At 38.1% G+C, this 24,086-nt stretch overlaps 1 protein-coding gene across 1 annotated transcript; it reads right to left on the bottom strand.

Moving 5' to 3' along the window:
• Positions 1–22,042: 22,042 nt before the first annotated feature.
• LOC129503974 (60S ribosomal protein L31-like) lies at positions 22,043–22,414 on the bottom strand. The gene has a single exon (XM_055316516.1). The coding sequence runs from the start codon at positions 22,412–22,414 to the stop codon at positions 22,043–22,045; it is 372 nt and encodes a 123-aa protein (XP_055172491.1).
• Between the last annotated feature and the right edge of the window lie 1,672 nt (positions 22,415–24,086).

Below are 24,086 nucleotides of genomic sequence, written 5' to 3'. Positions count from 1 at the left end.
AAATAAAAAAATGAAAGAGAAAGAAAGATATCCCCCTGTATCAAGATTCATTCTTGTACAAATGACCTTAATTACACTAATAACTCAAGACTCTTAGACCAGTAACAATTAGTTAATAATTGCCTCAATTTACTAAACATTTAAATGTGCCCCTACACATAAGTTTTACAAAGTATACAAGCACCGTAATTTATGAGGTTAAGTATTATTTAACAGGCTGATTAGTGTAATTTGTTTTCCAGTATCAACATCCCAATAGAACACATTCTACAATGCACTCCAAAGATCATTGATACCAGTACTTCATCATTCCTAAAAGGCTTATATTCTGAGCGTGCTTGTGTCTAGAATATACTGTTTGGGGGAGGAAAAACCCTCCACTTAATAGGGATGTTATCCCGTGTTTTAATTTTAGTTATCACTCTGGAATTCATAAGGCACCTAACATACATCATTTTCATGAAATCCTTTCACTGATTCAATTTTTAGGGTTTATGAAATCTTTTACATTAGAAGAACTTTTCCCGAGGTCACAGGGTCAGAAAGTAGAGGGTTTAGGATTCAGGGAAGAAGCAAAACACATTTCCTGGCTCCTGATTTTTCCAAAATGTATTATTTTTGGTAAAGATTCTACAATTCCTGTACAGCGGTTCAGCAGGAAAGGACATTTTTGGGGAAATATTTCCTTCATTTCCTCAATCTCTTTTGAGTATTAAAGCTTCAGGAGGCATGCCCTGACTTACAGATAAGAAGGCATAACTTTAAAAGAACTTCATTGATTTTAAGAAGTGCAGATTGATCTTTTTGATAGAAAAGAACGTTTGCAAAGTAAACAATCAACATTTTTTCTGTTTAGCTCCGAAACTGAAATGAAGACTCAGATTATTTGGCCAGAAAGTACGCCTGAAACTCAGCTGCAGGGCATATCACAGGCAAGAGCACATTTCAAATCTCAAAATTATCCTATTTGCCACTGCTGGAAACTAAAAATACTCAAAGAAAATCCTTTGTTGGGGATCCCTGGGTGGCGCAGCGGTTTGGCGCCTGCCTTTGGCCCAGGGCGCAATCCTGGAGACCCGGGATCGAATCCCACGTCGGGCTCCCGGTGCATGGAGCCTGCTTCTCCCTCTGCCTGTGTCTCTGCCTCTCTCTCTCTCTCTCTGTGTGACTATCATAAATAAATAAAAACAAATTTAAAAAAAAATAAAAAAAAATCCTTTGTTTGTAACACTGCAGCCTTCGTTATTAACAGACGTGGTGCGCACTTTTGTGTATTGTGCTGCCTGCCATGAAAATGGAAACAAAGGAATTTAAAAAGTGATCTTGTGTTCATTTCCTATTGTTGTATAACAAATTACCATGAACTTATAATACCGCCAAGCTGCCTTATAGTTTCTGTATATCAGAATTTCCTGCACCATATAACTGGTGTTGGTAGTGCTGTGGTCTGATTTGTAGCTTGACAGAGCTCTTTCTGGCTCGTTTTGGCAAGTGAAAAGCAAGATTCAGTTCCTTGGGTTATAAAATGATCAAGACCCTAATTTTCATTAGGCAATTTTCATTAGTTAGTGGTTGGCAAGGGCTACTGTCTGCCCTTAGAGGCCACTTCCGGGTCTTTGGTAACACACAAGGCCCTATCCAAAAGACAGTTCATGTCTTTCTAGCACAAGAACTTTCTGATGCTTCTAGTCTCTTTTAAAGTCCCCATCTGATTAGGTCAACTCTACCCAGGATAACTCCCTCTTGATTCACTTAAAGTCAATTGACCAGGGACTTTTTTTTTTTTTTTTAAGACTTTATTTATTCATGAGAGACAGAGAGAGAGGCAGAGACATAGGCAGAGGGAGAAGCAGGCTTCCTGCAGGGAGCCTGATGTGGGACTTGATCCCAGGACCCCAGGATCACACCCTGAGCAGAAGGCAGATGTTCAACCACTGAGCCACCCAGTTGTCCCCTGATTAGGGACTTTTAATTATATCTGAAAAATCCTTTTTGCCATATAATGCTTCCATGATCATAGTAGTGATATTCCATTATATCCACCAGTTCTGATGTTTCTTTCAAAAGGAGGGGTTAACACAAGGTGGGTGTTCCAGGGAGTAGTACTTCATTGGCCATTTTAGAAACCTCCCTGTTTAAAGACCTCTTGGTCAAGAATACCCACTGGAGAAAATATTGCCCTCTATTTTAATTTTCATTCTTGAAAAATGACGCTGTTCTCTGGCAATAGCATTTTGAGTTTTCTTTGGGATTTTCCTCTTATCCTTACCCTATATCAATCCTACTGTGTTATTCCCTTCCTCCCTAACTCCGTGTTGTAAGAAGTGACTCGTTTCTGGTCAAACAGCATATTCTATCCTCCCGATAGTGATTTATTTAGTTATAGGTGCATGACAGCAGAAGACCATTAGAGTGGTTTCTGGAAACTTGTTGGAATTACTGAGAATTAGAGGCTCTCTATTGCCACTGGGAGTTGTTAGATGTAGGATGAAACAGTGCTGGAATTGCATGGGAACTACCATATTAGAGAATGTTTGAGAGTAAATTCTCCACTGAAAAAGCCAAAGTCAAGGATGGCTCAGGAGTCTTGATGATATTTTGGAAGCCTTTTAGGTTTGAAGTCAGGTCCGCTTTCTATTTTTTACTTATGTGAACCACTATTATAATTATGACTGCTGCTACTACCACTACCATTATCGCTGTCGTTATCTGAATTAAGGCTGTTTCTTTAATTACAACTCAGTAATTCTAAAATTTAATATCTCTAAAATTCTCTTGATAATGGAAAATCAAGTCTAAGACTGCAATGTATGTGGAGATCCAGAAACAGTATGTTTCAAGCAACATTATGAATTGAAATTGGGAATGACTGAGCAGAGTTTATTTAATGCATCTTCTAGAACTTTCTCAACTATTCTAAATGAAGAATTGTATTTACTCAACAACCCGAAATAAAGCATTTATGAGAGTGTTAAGAGAATTGTATTAGTCAGGGTTCTCTAGAGAAGCAGAATTCATGTATGTATGAATGAGAGAAAAGATTTATTTTTAGGTAGTGGTTTATGCTATTGTGGAGGCTGGCTAATCTGAAATTTGTAGGGCAGGCCAGCAAGGTGGAAATTCAGGCACAAATTCAGGTTTCCATGTTGCAGTTTTGAGAATTCTTTCTACCTTGGGAATCTTGCTGTAAAGAGTGGGTGAGGCTTACCTGCATTATGAGAGTCATCTCTTTTACTTAAAGTCTACCGAATTAAATAATCACATCTAAAAACATATTCACAGCAACATCTACATGGATGTTTGCAAACAATTATGTACCGTAGCTTAGCCAAATTGGCACATAAAATTAACCATCCAAAAATTAGAGACTGATAGTATTTTCTCTTTGCTCATCCAATAAAAGAGTAAGAATGTTGCATAACTGAGCAGTTTTAATTTTCTCACTAATCTTAGTTTTTTTTTTTATCTTAGATTTTTTAAAAAGATTTTATTTAATTATTCATGAGAGACACAGAGAAAAGGCAGACATAGGTGGAGGGAGAAGCAGGCTCCTGGCAAGGAGCCCAATGTGGGACTCTATCCTGGGACTCCAGGATCATGCCCTGAGCCAAAGGCAGATGCTTAACCACTGAGCCACCCTGGCGCCCCTAATGTTAGATTATTGATGCCATATTTGCTGAGGATATTTAGATTAGTAATCTTATTCCTATTGTTATTCATGATAAAAACCTTTTCTCTTTTTTATCTTCTCTAATACAATTTGATCATCTTTCCAAAGCAAACTTGATAGCTCCAGATTCAATGATATTCTTAGAATTTACAAACTCTGAGATACTTCACTTAATTCTAATTGCACAATGAACCACAGTGATGCATGTGGAATTCAGGAAAAATAGTCCTGAAAGAACTCGAGTTTTTCTTCCAGTGTTCTTTTTTTTTTTTTTAAGATTTTATTTTATTTGTTATTATTTTTTTAAAGATTTATTTATTTATTTATTCACACAGAGAGAGAGAGGCGCAGAGACACAGGCAGAGGGAGAAGCAGGTTCCATGCTGGGAGCCCGACGCGGGACTCGATCCCAGGTCTCCAGGATCATGCCCTGGATGGAAGGCGGCGCTAAACCGCTGAGGCACCTGGGCTGCCCCCTCCAGTGTTCTTATCTTATAGATGAGGAAACTGGAAACTGGAGTCCAGAGAATTACATAATTGATCCATGGTTATCCAACTTTAAGTGGTTGAATTGGGACTAGTAGTAAGTGCATCTGACCTCAACTGTATTTTTCTTAACACAATAAATAGTTTCCATTTTCTATTCTAATATGCAGTTTTTTCTTTATTTTTTTAAAAAGATTTTATTTATTTGAGAGAGAGGGAGTACAAGTTGGGAGGGACTGTGGGAGAGGGAGAAGCAGACTCCCCGCTGAGCAGGGAGCCCATCATGGGACTCTGATCCCAGGACCCTGAAATCATGACTTGAGCTGAAGTCAGATCCTCAACCAGCTAAGCCAGCCAGGAGCCTCTCTTAATTTAATTTTTAAACGGATTTTATCTTTCCAGAGGTGATATAAGTTTATTTATTCATTCATTCATTCTGGATATTTTAGTTTTAATTCAGAGGTTTATCATAGTCTAATAAACATATAGTTTAAATGCGTAACAGTTCAACAAACTGCTAGAGTTCCCACCAAAAAATGATAAACAAGGCTCTCAACTATCAGCTGTCATTCAATTCACCAATCACGGGATCCCTGGGTGTCGCAGCGGTTTGGCGCCTGCCTTTGGCCCAGGGCGCGATCCTGGAGACCCGGGATCGAATCCCACGTCGGGCTCCTGGTGCATGGAGCCTGCTTCTCCCTCTGCCTGTGTCTCTGACTCTCTCTCTCTCTCTCTCTCTCTGTGACTATCATAAATTAAAAAAAAAAATTAAAAAAAAATTAAAAAAAATTCACCAATCACTTTTAGGACAAGGAGGTATTCTCCGTTGTGGACACTGAATAGCAGGCCATCTTTGCAATGATGTTACTCCTCAGTCCCCATATAGGCTCTAAGGACACTCTTACTTCTCCATCATATGCTTCTTCAATTGAAAGGTCTTGAACTTTTATTAAGTTCTGGACACTGGGATGGGAAGTAGAAGTACAGTGGTGAACAAGATACAGTAATGTCTTCAACTGGAATTCTAATGTTGAAGAAAGATTGTAATGGCTGTTACTATGCATAGTAAAAATTTTCATGGGAGTGTGGCTGGGCATAATAAAAGTTTTTTTTAGATGCAAGCTTTGAATTAGGCGTCATATATACCCCATGAGGTAGGTCTTCAAAATATTTGGTTGAGAAATATATTTGATATAAATGCTCCATGCTAACCCTACTGCTATTTTCCCAGAACTTTACTGGGGGCAGAGTAACAGCAGAATTTATTGCTCTCCCAGTCTTCTGTTTTTATATTCATTAGAGCCTTTAATCAAATTGTGGTGACATTTTCTCTTCAGGAGCTCTTTCTCATATTAAATTTTGGGTCTGTGTGCTCTTTAAAGGATCCTTATCTGTCTTCAAAAACTGTTAAAAAAAAAGAAAAGAAAATCTTTGTTTTTCTAGTATTTAGGATCTGACACTGAGTAAGTGTTCAATACATGGTTATGGAAGGAAGAAGAAGGGGGACAGGGAGGGGAGGATTCTTAGATGCTCATTATAGAACTTAGGTATGTTTTCACAAAAATTGTATCATACTGCCCCATATTTGATTGTTTTTTTAAATTATTTTTTCTATTGTAAATTATGCCTAACATAAAATTGACTCATTTAACCATTTTTTAAGTATACATTTCAGTGGCATTTTTTAAATTAATTTATTTATTCATGAGAGACACAGAGAGGGAGAGAGAGGCAGAGACACAGGCAGAGGGAGAAGCAGGCTCCTCGCAGGAAGCTTGATGTGGGACTGGATCCCAGGACTCTGGGATCACACCCTGGGCTGAAGGGAAGTGCTCAACCACTAGCCACCCAGGTGTCCCCATTTCAGTGGTATTAAGTACATTCATATTTCTGTATAACCATCCCTGCTATCCATCTCCAGAATTTTTTCATCATCCCACAGTGAAATTTTATATCCATCCATTAAATAATAAATCCCCAGTACCCACTCCCTCTAGCTCCTTGTTACCATTGATCTGCTTTCTGTCCCTACTAATTTGATTATTCTAGGTACTTCATATACACAGAATAATGTTAGTATTTATTCTTTTGTGTGTGGCTCACTTCACTTAGAGTAATGTCTTCTAGGCTTATCTATGTTATAGAGTATATCCAAATTTTACTCCTTTTTATGGCTGAGTAATATTCCAACATATATACATACCACATGGGTTTAGACATCTGTCGATGGTCATTTGTGATGTTTCCACCTTTTGGTTATTGTGCATAATCCTGTTTTAAGTTCTTTGATGTGTGTATCCAGAAGTGGAATTGCTGGATCATATGTTAAATTATTTAGAAAACATTATACTGTTTTCCCTAGCAGCTGCATCATCTTACCTTCCCATCGACAATACACAAGTGTTCCAATTTTTCTACATCCTTGTAAACATTTGTTGTTTTCTGTTTTGTTTGTTTGGGTTTTATTTTTTATATTAACCATTCTAATGGATATACAGTGGCATCATTTATTGTTTTATATTTTATTCACTTTGTAATATGTCAAACTTTGTGATAACATCATTAAATATCCTTAAATGAGACAATTTTCATTTTTGGCATAATATTCCATCATACAGTTAAGCATCACATATTTAGTCATTTATTGCTTGATACATATGTTGTGCATATTCTAGATCATATTTTGATTTTTTCCCAATCTGAAATCTGATTTTGTAAGGGAGCCCACTGTTCTGTTCTTTTTTGTTCGAAGGAATGAGTGGTATGTTTGTGTGGGTATGTCTGTGAGTTGTGAGTCTATGTGTTTGTATCGTTGACAGGTGTGGGGTGGGTGGTGGTGGTAACAATTTTAGCCACTTGCTTCAGTCTTCTTTAAAATATTCAGGGATTTAAAATACACATTTTATGATGAAAGTATTCATTATCTTTCATACAACATTTCCATTGTCTTTCCTTTTAAGTTATAAATGTTTAGGTTAGCCTTTTCTTGGATTGGGTTCCTTGGGAAACAGACTCAGAGATATGTACACAGGACAGTAATCTCTCCACCCAACATGAGTCTCGAACTCATGACCCTGAGCTCAAGAGTAGCATGCTCTTCCAACTGGGCCAGTCATGCACTCCTGATATTTCTCAGTCACCTAACGTAGGCCATCTCTTTCTTCATGCTTCCAACGTCCTCTGAGCAGCCTATTAGTATTGTCTCCTGAAGTCCTTGTAGAATGTTTAGTCCTGTCTCACAGGGGAATGCTCCCATAGTGATAGATCCTTTCTTACCCAACTTAATGTTCCATGCCCCCTTGTTCTAGCACCCTTAGATCCAGTTCTACATGTGCTCTCCCAACTTCTGCCAGTGGATGAGTTCTGTGATCCAAATGCCTGGTAGCCCAGTTCAAGAATTCTTTGGTTCTGAAGGAGATCTGAGTGATATACCACAGCACCTTCTATAGGCCCCCTTTTATGGAAATGTCACCTTTTCTTTTCTCCATAATGGAGCACATTTATAAAATAATAATGATGATAGAAATAGCTACCATTTATTGAGCACCTACTGTATGCCACACAAGATGTCCATCAATTTATGAAATCCTAAGTTTTATACCTTTGCCTCAAGATATTGTTATGATTTTATAAATACTAAAGTAACTAAAGTTTAGTGAATTTAAGTCATTTAATAATGGTCATATACATAGCTAGTATTTATTTTTATTATTATTATTTTTTTTTAGAGAGGGAGAGAGGGAGGAAGAAGGGGTTGAAAGACAGGAGGAGAGAGAGAGAGAGAGAATCTTACGCAGGCTCCATGCTCAGTGCAGAGCCTGACATGAGGCTCCATCTCACAACCCTGAGGTCATGACCTGAGCCAAAATCAAGAGCCAGATACTTAACTGACTGAGCCACCCAGGCATCTTTTTAAGGTTAGTATTTAAACTGAGCTCAGAACAACCTTAAAACTCCTGCCACACATTGCTTGAATTAAAGAACTTCAATGTTTTAAAAAACAATTATTGTGGGTCTAGTTTTCAAATACCAGGGGAATAAGGAATGTAATAGTGATCTTGATTTGGTGCTCCTTCTTCTTACGGTTCTCTAAGACTTGAGTTGTGGCGAGTAGATGTGACTAAGTGGAATAGTCTCTAGATACAAAGATATGTATCTTGTAGAACTGTACTGGACCAGCTCTTCCCCATTGGGCCACAGAGGCCTTTAATGCTGCTCTCAAGACCTAGGCCCTTAGAGACCAACCTTAGATATCCCTCTCTGACCCCCATCTGGGGAAGTATGTGTAGCTGGGACACAGGGCTCCTCCACTTGCCAAAAATTCAACCCCATCTAGCCAAGATCTCAGGGGTGCTTATCCTCTCATTTCTCCCAGACTACTTTCTCCTTTATCTCACTGGAAGGACTAAGGTGGAAAGTATGTATCTATATCTAGCTATCCATCTATCATTATAAATTATTTTAATGAAATTGTTCTAGCTATTGGCAATCTAGTTCTTTCTCTGTTACTGAAGTCACCATAGGCAAAGTAGAAGTGATTGATAAAAATTACAAGCTCTTATTCTCAAAATTCTTTTCCAAATCAACCAAAGCTACCACATCAAAAAGAATAATGTCAAGGTTAGGAGTGATATGTATTGCCCTCTTCTCCTGCTTGTTTATTTGTTTGTTTGTTTTTGCAATGGCTCTTTGGATAATTTCTGCTTCTAGGAGGGTAGGATGGATTATGAAAAGAAATAGTACTAAAAAGTTTATTGAGAACACATGTTTCTATATGTATTGTATATAAGTTGCCTGGCACAGTGCAGGAACTCAATAAACATTAGTTTAACTTCTGGGCTTCCCGGAGACTGTGGAGGAGGAAACATGAATAGGTGGTGGTAAAAGCAAGACTCTAGTTCTTTGGTTTCAAAGTTTTCCAGAAATGTATTTTTAACATTTTAAAAAAGAACTCAGAGGACCCCCCACATGATAGAAACTTTAGAGGAATAGCAATAATAACAACAACAAAAAATTCTTGAGATTCAGCGGATTGAGACTTTGACTTTTTATTGGGTCTTGTCATTTACATTCCTCCTTGCTTCTCTATTTCTTTGCCTGGCATGTGGTTTGCTGTCACCTTGGTAGAGACTGCGTAAAGACAATGTCATGTTTCTAAAGCAGTCTCTACTGCCTATTGAGTTTTCTCCCATAATTTACTGCTTCTACAAGTGATTAAAGTCCAAGGCTGGTCACAGGGATTCTTCAAGGTTACTGAGATGTCATTCACTCAGCCGGGGAGGTCTTTGTGTCCCTCTGACTTAGGCTGTTTATGTCACTCCATTGTTGGGAGCATGTCTTATTCTATCCATTAGCATAAAGGTGTTCAGAGTTAATGATGAGTAAACAATATACGTTTTATGTGTTTTACAGGTAATTACCTTTCTTTTGCATCTTAGGTGGAATAACCTGACTGTGCTCACAACTGTTATTTCAACACATTTTAAAAATTGCTTTGGTCATTATTTCAGGCACTTGTAAAGTTGCCCCCTAAGAATCCTGCTAAATGCCTATGCATTTAGATTCATGGTAGTGCTTCTGGGCATTCTTCTGTTTGAGAAGAACATAAATACCTGCCAAGGTGCAATGAGCAGTTTTGGAAAAGTAATGATCACTCTGTTCCTATCAATCTTATAGAAGTCCACTGTTGAATTCTCTGGTCCAAAGCAATCACATATAGAAGACACAGACAGTCCCTTTGTGTGAAAGACTTCTTCCTAGGTAAGTTGCCCCATTCAGTAGATACCATTTGCATGAAAAGACTGAGGTCCCTAGATTTCTCTGTATTATATGTATTGCTCTATTAGGAAAGTAGTACAGCAGTACGGTTAAGAGCAGTGATTTTGACCTTACACAAGGCTGGGTCAGATCTCGACTTTCCCATCTTTAAACTATGTGGTATCAGTCTAATCCTTAAGCTCTTCAGAGTTTCAGCTTCTTTATCTCTATAATCCTTAACTTAGTGTCCTCTTGCAAGTTAAATGACCAGCAGTTTGACACAAATGGCTACACAGTAAACTCTTATATAGCCTGATTATTAAACCAAATTTTTAATTTTTTCTGCAAAATTGTTTTATGGTTTCATGAGTGTTAAAACACCTTACAAGCACCATACTAGAATGTAAAACCCCATAGTTTTTAGTAGATGACCATTCAAATGTGTCCCCCAGATGGGAAAGTTGATGCAAAGCATGCATGAAGTAAACTGGGTGTGCTGTGCTATAATTGCTCCTTCACATAGTTGTGAAGGGTAATGCTGAGGCACCCATATTCGCTTACCAGCTTGCTGCTGCAATTAAGTGCATGTATTTGGAGTGCTGGTTTGAGATAGGAGTACTGATTGTAGTTATAGAATTGGATTTTTCATTCCATGAAGCCAATTTGTCCATGAAGCCAGTTGGTTGAACCTAGGGTCCTGTTCTCATAAGCTCCACATTCTGGTTACTGATTGAAGCATTGCTTTCTGAAAGCTGTTGCTTTTGTTACAAGTTGAACTGCACAAAAAAGATCAGAGCCAGAAAAGTGATTAGAGCTCATGAGGTCAGGGAGGCCACAAAAGGATTTTTATCCAGCTCTCTTTACTATTTGTGATGAGCTGCTGAGTTCCAGAGCCTTGGGATATTATGTGGTTTCTCAGGCTGGGTAAAACTGGATGAATTGTAACTTTAAATTAGCCAGATGGGAGGATTAAAAATGTCCTTTTTTGATATTTTATTTTCATTTTTCTATTTCTAGATGAAATTCTTTAATCATCTGGAAGAACTTGAAATTTTTTTAATACAAGGAAAATGTAAGGATCCAAAACCAAAAACCACAAACAAAGATATTCTCTTATATCTTATTCTAACCAAAAAGCCAAAAAAAAAAAAAAAAAAACCCGAAACTTAAATAACCAATAAATACTGGTAGTTGTTAAATTACTGTTCTCTTAGACTAAAAGCCAATGGGCTCTTGACAAAATAGGCTTCTTAATTCATTGCCAAGATGTTTCAATTTCTCAAGCACATTAAGGGGTCTCATCCATGAGATCTTGCTTGTTTTACACAAATGACTTATAGCAGCAGTTTGCACATAATGGGTGATCAGTAACTGCTAGCTATTGTTGTTGCTTGTACTCTTATTAAGTCCTGGCCTTGCAGTACAAGGTGGGTACTATTAACTCTGTTTAACACCATGAGTACTGAGACTTGGAGATGTTAAATGACATGTCTGCCTAAGGATTATTCTCTGAGTAAATGGGTCTGCTGAAAATAATGCCAGTTCTTTACTGTGGCAAAGTGCATCCCTTGCCTCTTCCACTGTACAGATTCACAAATCTGCCTTTAGATTAGTGAATTTGGGGATCCCTGGGTGGCGCAGTGGTTTGGTGCCTGCCTTTGGCCCAGGGCACGATTCTGGAGACCCAGGATCGAATCCCACGTCGGACTCCCGGTGCATGGAGCCTGCTTCTCCCTCTGCCTGTGTCTCTGCCTCTCTCTCTCTCTCTCTCTCTGTCTGTCTCTCTGTGTGTGTGACTATCATAAAATAAATAAAAAATAAAAAAAAATAAAAAAAAAGATTAGTGAATTTGTCCTAGTCCAAGATCTGGCCCTCAGTTCAGTACACTCAGAAATACTGTTGAGGCACCTGGGTGGCTCAGTTGGTTAAGCATCCAACTCTTGATTGCAGCTCAGGTCATGATCTCAGGATCCTGGGATGGAGCCTGTATCAGACTTTGCATTGGATGGGGAGCCTGCTTGAGAGTCTCTCTGACCCTTCTCCTGCTCTTTCTCACTCTAAAAAAAAAAAAAAAAAAAAAAAAATACTGTCTGTCAGGGGTGCCTGGGTGGCTCAGTCAGTTGTGTCCAACTCGTGATCTTAGCTCTGGTCTTGATGTCAGCATTGTGAGTTCAAGCCCTGTGTTGGGATCCACACCAGGCATGGAGCCTACTTAAAATATATATATATATATTGTTGGTACACTAAGGGTAGGCTTACTAGGCTTACTAACTCCATCCCAGAACCAATACACAAGCCAGAGAATGTAGGTTTCAATTTATTTTTATTTTTAAGAGAGAGAGAGTGACAGGGGAGAGAGAGAGAATCTTAAGTAGGCTCCCTGTCCAGTGCAGAGCCCAACGTAGGGCTTGATCTCCTGACCCTGAGATCATGACCCTAGCTGAAGTCAAGAGTTGGCTGTTTAACCAACTGAGCCTCCCAGGTGCCCCAGTAGGTTTTAATTTGATATTTGCATGGGTCAGATCTTTTTCTAAGGAAAGTTATGGAGTTACAAAGCCATTAATGCAGGCTAGCTTATGCAAAACAAAGATAACAATTGCTGGCTTCCATAATTGAAAAGAGCAGTGCTATCTTTAGAGACAGCTGGATTCAGATATTTAGATTAAGTAGCATAGATACTAACCTGTCTCTTGGCATTTTTTTCCCTCTGCATTGGCTTTATTCCACGGCAAGTAAAGATGGCAAAGTTGGCTATAGAACTTACTGGCTTACATTCTAACAGTTTAGCAACTCTAGCAGAAGGAGCACGTCTTATTCCAAAAATTTGCAAATGATTCTAGCAAAAGTCCTCACGCCGATTCTCACCGATCTAGACTTGCTTACGTACCATCACTAAACCAATCATAGTAACTGATTTATTTAGGCCTCAGTCATGTTCCTAGTCCTGTATCTGGAATGTTGAATACTTCTACAAACATGAGTTGAAGGAAATAAAACCGTTTTCATTAATTGAAGGCTGAGTGAATGCCAAGTAGACAAAAAGAACAGGTGTCCATACGGTCTGTCTCACAGTCTGAAGTACTTAGCATGAGGAGAGGATATTTCCCCAGAGGAGGGTTGTACATGGAAATCTAAATTAAAACCAGAGGTTGGTGAATAGTGAGTATATAATTGGAACTCAGGTCCACAGATAATTTTGAAGTTGTGTTGAACTGTGATGGCTGAAAAATCTCTATAATTAAGTCATACGTAGAAGGGATTTCAGGAAGATGGAATCTGTGAACCAGGGAAGAACTAACGCCTCAGTCCCATTATTGCTGGGACTATTTGCCAAATTATGCCTCTTTGTTCTACCAATCTCTGTGCCCAATGCTAGCTGTATTAGAGTCCAGTGAAACAAAACAAGTAGGAAATATGAACATGTAAATAGATAAGGAGTTGGCTCATACAGTTAGGAAGTTCAAACAAATTGCCTTGTTTTTAATCAGTATGTTTTTAAGCAATATGCATGAGCATATTGGCTCATGCTGTTAAGGAATTGGCTCATGCAGTTAGGGAGGCTGATAAGTCCCAAGATCTGCAGGGTGAGATGGCAAGCTTGGGACCCAGGAGAGCCAATGATCTTGTTCCAGTCTTAGTCCGAAGGCCTGGGAAGCAGGAGAATCTAACATCATGCAGTTCCAGTCTGAAGGCTGACAGGCTCAGGACCCAGGGTTCAAGTCCAAAGGCAGGAAAAAGCTGATGTCTCAATTTGAAAGAGGTGGAGCAGGAGAACATGCTTCCTATTTAGGGGAGGGTCAGCTGTTTTCTTCTATTCAAACCCTCAGATTGCCCTCCCATTTACATTAGGGAGGGCAATCTGCTTTACTCATTCTACTAATCTCAAAGGTTTTTTTGTTTGTTTGTTTTTTTGTTTTTGTTTTGTTTTTAATTTTTTTTAAGATTTTATTTATTTATTCATGAGAGATACAGAGAGAGAGAGAGAGGCAGAGGCACAGGCAGAGGGAGAAGCAGGCTCCATGCAGGGAGCCCAACGTGGGACTTGATTCTGGAACTCCAGGATCAGGCCCTGGGCCGAAGGCGGCACTAAACCGCTGCGCCACCGGGCTGCCCCTGTTTTTTTGTTTTTGTTTTTTTTTTAAAGATTTTATTTATTTATGAGAGACATGGAGAGAGAGACAAAGACACAGGCAGAGGGAGAAGCAGGCTCCCTGGAGGGAGCCTGATGCGAGACTTGATTCCAGGACCCCGGGATCATGCCCTGAGCCAAAGGCAGATGCTCAACCACTGAGCCACCCAGGTGTCCCCAAATCTCATTTTCTAAGACTAAAAACAAGGCAGTTTGTTTGAAATTTTGAACTGTCTACTCTTTTTAAATTATTTTAAAGTTTTTAAGAGTTTTTTTTTAAAAAAAATTAATATATTTATTGATTTGAGAGAGTGAGGGAGAGCATGAGCAAGGAGGAGAGGCAGAGGGAGGAGCAGACTCCCCAGTGAGCAGGGAGCCAGATACAGGGCTGTCTCAGAACCCTGAGAACATGACCTGAATCGAAGGCAGTTGCTCAACCAACTGAGCCACCCAGGTGCCCACTGTCTGCTCTTTTTTTTTTTTTAAGATTTTATTTATTTATTCATGAGAGACACACAGAGAGAGGCAGAGACTTAAGCAGAGGGAGAAACAGGCTCTCCACTGAGTGCGACTTGATCCCAGGACCCCAGGATCACAACTCAAGCCAAAGGTACATGCCCAACTGACTGAGCCACCCAGGTACCCCCTGTCTGCTCTTTAATAAAAAATTTTTTATGAATGAGCTCTTGGTTTGCCTCCATATTAAGTCTCTGGAGTCTCTAATACTTAATTCATAGGGTAAATTACTTATTTCCAAGATTCAGTGCACTCTCAGTAAAAATCATAATTTCTGCTAAATTGGATTATAAGTGTTGGTGGTGATGGACACTGTTGAACTCTGAGTACTTGTATTCAAGGACTTTAAATCCAGTTAGTAGGTAAGATGGCTTCAAATGAAATTATTGGTAAATACAATAACATAGCATCTAATCATATGATTAAAATTCTCAGTGGTAGTAGGTAATTAAATGATTATGTAAATACCTAAGTTCTTTTTAGGGGTGTCTGGGTGGCTTGGTTGGCTAAGCATCTGACTCTTGATTTAGGCTCAGGTCATGATCTCTGTGAGACTGAGCCCTAGGTGGTTATGTCTCACTCTCCCTCTCCCTGTGCCCCAGTCCCCCAAAAGTTCTTTTAAAATTTTACTTGTAAAAAGTGTTATATTGAAAAATATTTTTAATATGTAACTATTTTTCATTTCTTTAGGCCTGAAATGTTCCCATATTATTATTGCTATTATTATTATTATTTTAAGACTTATCTTTTATTTATGTGAGGGAAGGAGAGCCTGTGTGTGAACATGGGGGGAGGGGCAGAGAAAAAAATCCCAAATAGACTCTCTGTTGAGTGCAGAGCCTCACTCAGGGCTCCTTCCTATGACCCTAAGATCATGACCTGAGCCAAAACCCAAGAGTCATCTGCTTAACTGACTGAACCACCCAGGCATCCCTCCCATATTATTTTTTAAGGAATATAATAAAATTCTTATCTGTTTATTTTTATGCAGGAAAATAATAGTAGTAGATACCTCTTGGGGGAGGGAGGGTTAGGGTTTTGAGGGGCAGAACTTGGATGGGCCTCAGAGATGTTTATTTTTACACTTCATATATGTAGTATACCTCATAAAACTATGCCATATATAGTTTCATACTAAAATTAGAGACTTTAAAACAGTTTTATTGAGTTATAATTGATTAATAATAAACTGTGCACGTTTAGCATTTTGATGAGTGTTGACATATATATGTGTGTATATATATAAATGCACATCTAATAAAAACACAGCCACAAGAAAGGTAATGAACATATCATTACCCCAATAGTTTCCATCTGACCCTTTCAGCCTCCCTTCTCTTTCTCTGTCCCTCATGTCCTCAGTTAGCCGTTGATTTGCTTTCTGTCACTATAGATAGATTGCATTTTCTAGACTTCTCTATAGACAGAATCATACAAACATAAGTATTTTCACTCTCTCTTTTGATAAGGAGGTCTGATTTTCTTCATTCAGAATTATTGTTTTGAAATTCTTCTATGTTACACGTATCTGTAGTTCATTCCTCTCTATTGCTCAGTAGTATTCTGTTATCCGGATATAGAACAACTGGTTTATCCATTCACCTGTTAATGTGTATTTAGGTTGTTTCCAGTTTTGGCTACTATAAATAAAGCTGATGTGCACAAATGTAATGGAAATATGCTTATATTTCTCTTGAATAAATACTAAGGAATGGAATAACTGGCTCCAGGAATATGTTTCACTTTTTAAAAAAACTGCTGAACTGTTTCCGTAGTGGCTGTATCGTTTCTCATTCCCACCAGCAATGTATGAGACTTCCAGTTGCTCTACATGCTCACAAAAACTTGGTAATGTGTGTCTTTTTAATTTGAGACACTCTAATAAAGAGATGTGGAATTTCATTGTGTTTTAAAGCACATTTTCCTAATTGTTGAGCACCTTTTCATTATGTTTATATGACATCCACATACGCATTTCTTTGTTCTGTTCAAATCTTTTGTACTTTTTAAACATTGATTTTGTGGTTTTTTGAGAGTGCATTACATATTCTTAGCTAGGAGTCCTTCATCAGATAGAGGACTTGCAAATATCTTTTCCTAGTCCAGGATTTGCCTTTTAATTTTCTTAACAGTGCCAAAGGAGCAGAAGTTCTTAATTTTTATGGAGTCTACTTTATCAAATTTTTCTTTTATGGATCATAGTCTTGGTATGGACCTAAAAACTTTTGCCTAATCCAAAGATTTTCTCTTATGCATTCTTTTCTTTTCTTTTTTCTTTTTTTTTTTTAAGGATTATATTTATTTCTTTTTTTTAAGTAGGCTGTATGCCCAGTGTGGGGCTCAAACTCACAACCCTAAGATCAAGAGTCATATGTTTTATGGACTGAGCCAGCCTGGCTCACTTATCTTATGTTATCTAACAGAATATTTATAATTCTATTTTTTAATTTTTATTTATTCAATTTTTTTAAAATAGGCTCCAGCCCGACATGGAGATTGAACCTGAGATCAAGAGTTGCATGCTCTACTGACTAAGCCAGCCAGTTGCCATTGAATTTTTATAATTCTAGATATTTTTAAAGGATTTTTTAAAAAGATTTTTATTTATTTGAGAGAAAGAGAGAGAGAGAGCACAAGATGGGGAGCGGCAGAGGGAAAGGGAGAGGGAAAAGCAGGCTCTCTGCTCAGGAGCTCAGTCCCAGTACCCCAAGGTGTTCGTTCCCAGTACCCCAAGATCATAACCTGAGCCAAAGGCAGATGCTTAATCGACTGTGCTACCCGGTTGCCCCTATAATTCTAGATTTTACATTTAGGTCTATGATTAATTTTTTTTAAAGGTTTTATTTATTCATTCATGAGAGACACAGAGAGATAGAGAGAGAGGCAGAGACACAGGCAGGAGAAGCAGGCATCATACAGAGAGCCTGACGTGGGACTTGATCCAGGGTCTCCAGGATCAAGCCCTGGGCTGCAGGCGGCACCAAACCGCTGCACCACCAGGACTGCCCTATGATTAATTTTTTTAAAAGATTATTTATTTATTTATTCATGAGAGACACAGAGAGGCAGAGACACAGGCAGAGGGAGCGCGATGCGGGACTTGATCCCAGGACCCTGGGATCAGGACCTGAGCTGAAGGCAGATGCTCAACCAGCCACCCAGGTGCCCCGGTCTATGATTAATTTTGAGTTAACTGTTGCATTTAATTTGCATATATATGTGTGTGTACAAGTACATACATAGACATACATACACATATGTATATAGATAATTAATCCAGCAATTTTTTTTTTTGGTAAAGAGTGCTTTTTCTCTCAATTTCCTTTGCAACTTTTTTCAAAATTAATGGACTATCTGATTGAAATCTTTTCTGGACTGTATTCTGTTAAATTAGATTGTTTATCTTGATATCATTAACACAGTGTCTTGATTAAATGTAGCTTTATAATGTGTCCTAAAGTCATTTAATGTAAATCTTCCAACTTTGTTCTGCTTTTTCAGAATTGTTTTGGCTCAGGGCAGTCCGGGTGGCTCGGTGGTTTAGCGCTGCCTTTAACCCAGGCCCTGATCCTGGAGACTGGGATCGAGTTCCACGTCAGGCTCCTGCATGGAGCCTGCTTCTCCCTCTGCCTGTGTCTCTGCCTCTCTCTGTGTCTCTCATGAATAAATAAATAGAATCTTAAAAAAAATTGTTTTGGCTCTTCTAGGTTCTTTGCATTTGCAAGTGTATTTATGATTCAGTTTACCAATTTTTTTTACAAATATAGACTGCTGAGATTTTGATTGGGATTACATTATATTTGAACACTAATTGGGGAGAAATTGACATCTGATACATGAACATAGTTCATTATTCCATTGATTTAGGTCTTTAATTTCTGTCAGCAATATTTTGAAGTTTTGGTGTACATATTTTACTTCTTTATTACTAATATGGCTGTATTTTATTTATGTTTCTTATATAGCACCATGTAGAACTAGTATATTTTTAATTGCTTTATTGAGATATAATTGACAAAAAAGCTGTCTTTGTTTAATGTATATAACTTGATGTGTTTAGAGACAATGCCCACAAAATTATCATCATCAGTGTCACAAATTTATTTATCACCTCCAAGTTTCCTCCTCACCACCTTCATTGCTTTTTTTACTTTTTGTGATAAGAGCACTTAACATAAAATCTACCACCTTTGCACATTTTCATTTTCTTTATTTTATTTTAAAAATATATTTATTTATTTATTTGGGGGTTGCACAAGTGGAGGAGGGGCAGAAGGAAGGGAGAAGCAGATTCCCTGCTGAGCAGGGAGCCTGATTCTGGGACCTCTATCCCAGGACCCTGAGGTCATGACCTGAGCTGAAATCAAGAGTCAGATGCTTAACTGAGTGAGCCACCCAGGCGTCCCAGCACATTTTTAAATATACAATACAATCTTATTAATCATTAGATTTATATTGTATAGCTGTACTCCAAACTTATCATTTTTTATAACTGAAATTTTATCCATTTCACCATCCTCTCCCGATTTCCCCGAACCTTTAGCCCCTGAAGACCACCATTCTACCCTCTGCTTCTATGGGTTTGATTTTTTTTTAGATTCTTTTTTTTTTTTAAGAGTTTATTTATTCATTCATGAGAGACACACACAGAGAGAGAGGCAGAGACACAGGCAGAGGGAGAAGCAGGCTCCATGCAGGGAGCCCGATGTGGGACTCGATCTCAGGATCCTGGGATCACACCCTGGGCCGAAGGCGGCGCAACCACTGAGCCACCCAGGCGGCCCTGATTTTTTTTAGATCTATATGTGAGATAATTCAATATTTATTTTTCTGTGTCTGGGTTATTCCACTTAGTGTAGTGTCCTCCAGACCCATATATGTTGTCACCAATAGCAGGATTTCCTTCCTTTTAAGGATAGAATAATATATATATATATATATATATATATATATATATATGTATATATATATATATATTCCCAATCTTCTTTATCTCTTTATCCATTGATGGACATTTAGGTTGTGTGTGTACCTTAGCTCTTGTGAATAGTGCTACAATAAACATGGAAAGGAGATATCTTTTTGAGATCCAGATCCTTTAGATACATATTCAGAAGTGGGATTGCTGGGTCATATAGTAGTTCTCTTTTTAATTTTTTGAAGAACCTCTAAACTGTTTTCCATAGTGGTTATACCAGATTACATTCCCTCCAGCACAAGTGTTCACCCCTGCCCCCCACCCCTGCTCTTCTTTTTCCTGATAAGAGCCATCCTTATCAGGTGTAAGGTGATATCTCATTATGGTTTTCTTTTCTTTCTTTTTTTTTCCTCATTGTGTTTTTGATTTGCACTGCCCTGACAATTAGTGATGTTGAGCACATTTTCATACATGTTGGGAATTGTATATATTCTTTGGAGGAATATCTATTCAAGTCCTTTGTCCATTTTTTAATTAAGTTATTATTTTTTCCCTCTTAAGTTGCATGAGTTCATTATGTATTTTAGATATTAACTCCTTATCAAATATATGATATGCAATTATTTCCCCCCATTCTGTAGGTTGCCTTCTCATTTTGTCAATTGGTTTGGGTTTGGGTATGGGTTTGGGTTTGCTGTGCAGAAGCTTTCTAGTTTGTTGTAGTCCTATTTGTCTATTTATGCTTCTGTTGCCTGTACTTTTTTTTTCATATCCAAGAAATCACTGCCCAGTTTAATGTCTTGAAACTTTTTCCTATGTATTATTCTAAGAGTTTTATTATTTCAGATCTTATATTTAAGTCTTTAATCTATTTTTAGCTGATTGTGGTAAACAGAGTGAAATAACAGTCCAGTTTCATTCTATCGAGTATAGAGGTCCAATTTTCCATACAAAAGACTATCTTTTATTTATTTATTGAAAGGACTATCTTTTCCCTGTTGTATATTCTTGGCACAATTGTCAAAGATTAGTTGGCTGTGTCTGTGTGGGTTTATTTCTTGGGTCTCTAGTTTGTCACATTGGTCTTTGTGTTTGTTTTTATGCCAGTACCATACTGTTTTTATTACTGTATCTTTGTAATATGTGTTGAAATCAGAGTGTGATACCTTTAGCTTTGTTTATCTTGCTGAGAAATGCTTCAGCTATTTGGGGTCTTTTTTAATTCCGAAAGAATTTTATTTTTTTTTTTCCTGTAAAAAATGCCATTGGGATGAGTCAGGGTGGATGTGAGTCTATAAGGGTACATGGCTGCTTTTGATTCTGTACCCAGGTTCTTGGTAGATGGGCCTACTATCAGGGGTGGATCAGCTTTCTCAAAGTGACTTTTCTTGGTCTTGGGCTCCACAAGTTTGTTTCCATTTCCTATATGGTTCCTGAAGCCTCTGTGAAGGCACTTTTTTCCATAAGTGGTCGCCAAATTAGTGTTTCTGCAGGAAGGGTGAGATCTGGAGACGTTCCATTCTGCCATTTTGCTTATATCACTCTCCATTACATGTTGAGTAAAAGTGGTGAGAGCAGATATCTCTCTATTTTTCCTGAACTTTAAGAACAGTATTAATTCTTCCACTTAACCTTTATCAGATTCAGAATGCTCTCTTCTATTTCTAATTTGTTGAAAATTTACTTGAGATGGATGTTAGATTTTATCAGGGGGTTCTGTTTTGAGATGACCATATGGATTTTTTGCTTGTTTGTTCTAGTCTGTTAAATATGGTAAATTACACTAATTGATTTTTGAATGTTATAAGAATTTTGCAGGGCAGCCCGGGTGGCTCAGTGGTTTAGCGCCACCTTCAGCCCAGGGTGTGATCCTGGAGACCTGGGATCGAGTCCCATGTCGGGCTCCCTGCATGGAGCCTGCTTCTCCCTCTGCCTGTGTCTCTGCCTCTCTCTCTCTCTCTGTGTCACTCATGAATAAATAAATAAAATCTTTAAAAAAGAATAAAAAATAAAAGAATTTTTCATTCCTGAAATAAACTCTTCTTTGTCACGTTATATTATCTTTTTTATATTGTTCGATTCAACTTGCTAAATTCTTAATTTTTTGAGTTTAAGTATCATTTACATATAGTATTATATTAATTTCAGATAGACAATAAAATGATTCAGTAGTTCTGTACATTATCCACTGCTTATCATGATAAGTGTACTCTTAGTCCTCTTTATCTATTTCATCCATTACTCTTCCTTTCTCCCTTCTGGCAACCACCAGTTGGTCTCTTAAGAGTCTTTTTTTTTTTTTTTAAGATTCATTTATTTATTTAAGAGAGACACACAGAGAGAGGCAGAGACATAGGCAGAGGGAGAAGAAGACTCCTCACTGGAAGCCCGATGTGGGACTTGATCCTAGGACTCCAAGACCACACCCTGAGCCGAAGGTAGATGCTCAACCACTGAGCCACCCAGGCATCCTGCTTAAAGGACTTTCTTTAGCAGTACCTGTATGACTCAGTAGGTTAAGTGTACAACTTTTTAAATTTCTGTTTTATACCTTGGTAATCATTGATTAGTTCTCATCCACATTAACTGTGTGTAGATTTTCCAAAGTGGTGACAGGTACATAGGTAACCGATGTATAGAACTTGTTTGGTGACTCTCCATCCTTATTATGCTTTCTGGACAACCCCACATGGATATGGTATGGAACATTCCTTATTCTTTGGGTCCAGACAGCTTTGTTGAGCCTGGCGTCAATGTGCACATCTGGAGTTCCCACTTCCTTCATGGGAAATTTCCAGATTTCTTTGTGTGCCTGAGGGGCATGTTTCATGAAACCCACTCTGTGGATGCGCTTGTGAATGCTGATGGTATATTCTCTGGTCACTGACTGGTTGATGGCAGAGCAGCCCTTCTTGTCACCCTTCTTTGTGGGAGCCATTCTGCTGGGCCTTGGTTGGAAAGGAAGGCCAACTCTTGGTTTCAGCTCAGGTCATGATCTCAGGGTTATGAGATGGAGCCTTGCATTGAGCCCCTCCTCAGGATCCACACTCAGTGTGGAGTCAGCTTGAGATTTTCTCCCTCTCCCTCCTTCTTTCCCCATTCCTCCACTCTCTTAAATAAATTTAAAATATTAAATAAAAAAACTATCTTTCATGTTTCTTGTAACTCATGTCTGAATTCTTTTTGGTTTTGCGAATAATTTTATTTTGCTTTTATTTTCTAAAAATATTTTCACTGGATAAAGAATTATGGATTGACAAGTTTTGTTTTTTCTTTTAATGCTCTTAGGATGTTGCTTTGCTGACTTCTTGTTAATATTATTGCCAGTGTGATATATCTGTCATTTAAAAATGTTGTCAACAGAAGTCATGTGCCTATGTGCAAAACCTATTTTCTCTTGCTGTTTTAAATATTTTCCCCTTATCAGTATTTTGGAGGAATTTGATTATGATGTATTTTCATGTAGTTTTCCTCATTTTTCTTGTGCTTTGGGTTGGTTGAGTTTTTTTGGATCTATGAGTTTATAGTTTCTCTCCTCTTTTGTCCTCTTCTTTTGGGACTCTGATTCCATCTATTTTAGATTGCTTGAAAATGTACCACAGCTCATCAATTCCCAGTATTTTTTTTTTTCAGTACATTTTCTCTTATAGTTTTATCAGAGATATTTTCATTTACCATGTATTCTAGCTCAGTAATCGTCTCCTGCAAAGTTTCATATGCCATAATCACATCCAATGCAATTTTCTCTTAGATGTTGTCTTTTTTTTATCTCTAGAAGTTTGATTTGTGTCTTTTTTTTTATTATTTCTTGGTCTTTGTATTCATCTACTTAGCATATTCAGTCTTTCCTGTAGGTTCTTGAATATATGAAGTGCAACTAACATGACTTCAAATTCTTTGTTTACTAAAATTCTTTCATCTGTGTCATTGCTGGGGTACTTTTAGCTGATTCCTCTCTTCACCATGGTTCCTGTTTGTCTTCTTTGTTTGCCTGGTAATTTTTAAATCTTTTTTTTTTTTTTCCTCCAGCATGGAGCCAAATATGGGGCTTGAACTCACGACCCTGAGATCAAGAACTGAGCTGAGATCGAGTTGACCGACTGCTTAAGCAACTGAGTCACCCAGGCTCCCCTGCCTGGTAATTCTTTATTGAAATTCCAGACATTTAAATTTTTACCTTGCTGTGTACTTGAATACTCTATTGATCTTTGTTTTGGGTTTTGGTTAAGTTACTTAGAAACAGTTTGATCCATTTATGTCTTGCCTTTAAGTTAGTTCCATTCGGTTGACCCAGAGAAGTTTGAAGTGTATGACTAATTTTTTTTCTAGGACTAAGACGAAACTGCTCTGAATACTTAACCCGATGCTCTGTAAGTTATGAGCTTTTGCTCTGTAGCTTGTGTGAACTGGCTATTTCTGCCCTATACAAGCTCCTAGCAGTACCGGAATTAGGGTGAGGTGAGGAAAGTGTCAAGGATGCAAAATTTAATATGGTACTCACTTTAAGGAAGTTCAGGATCTGCACCTGAGAATACATGCCTCCTAAAAGTTTGTGTACTAGGCACTATGCTTGCCTTATAGCAGTGTCTGTCCTGGTTTGTAGGATTGGT

This window comes from Nyctereutes procyonoides, unplaced genomic scaffold (assembly GCF_905146905.1).
Source record: "Nyctereutes procyonoides isolate TBG_1078 unplaced genomic scaffold, NYPRO_anot_genome, whole genome shotgun sequence".
In the NCBI taxonomy this organism is placed as follows: Eukaryota; Metazoa; Chordata; class Mammalia; order Carnivora; family Canidae; genus Nyctereutes; species Nyctereutes procyonoides.
This window is presented reverse-complemented; position numbering and strand designations above follow the sequence as displayed.

Bases quoted from the DNA above. Each gene is read 5' to 3' on its own strand.
- LOC129503974 (XM_055316516.1), bottom strand. From the start codon at position 22,414: ATGGCTCCCACAAAGAAGGGTGACAAGAAGGGCTGCTCTGCCATCAAC.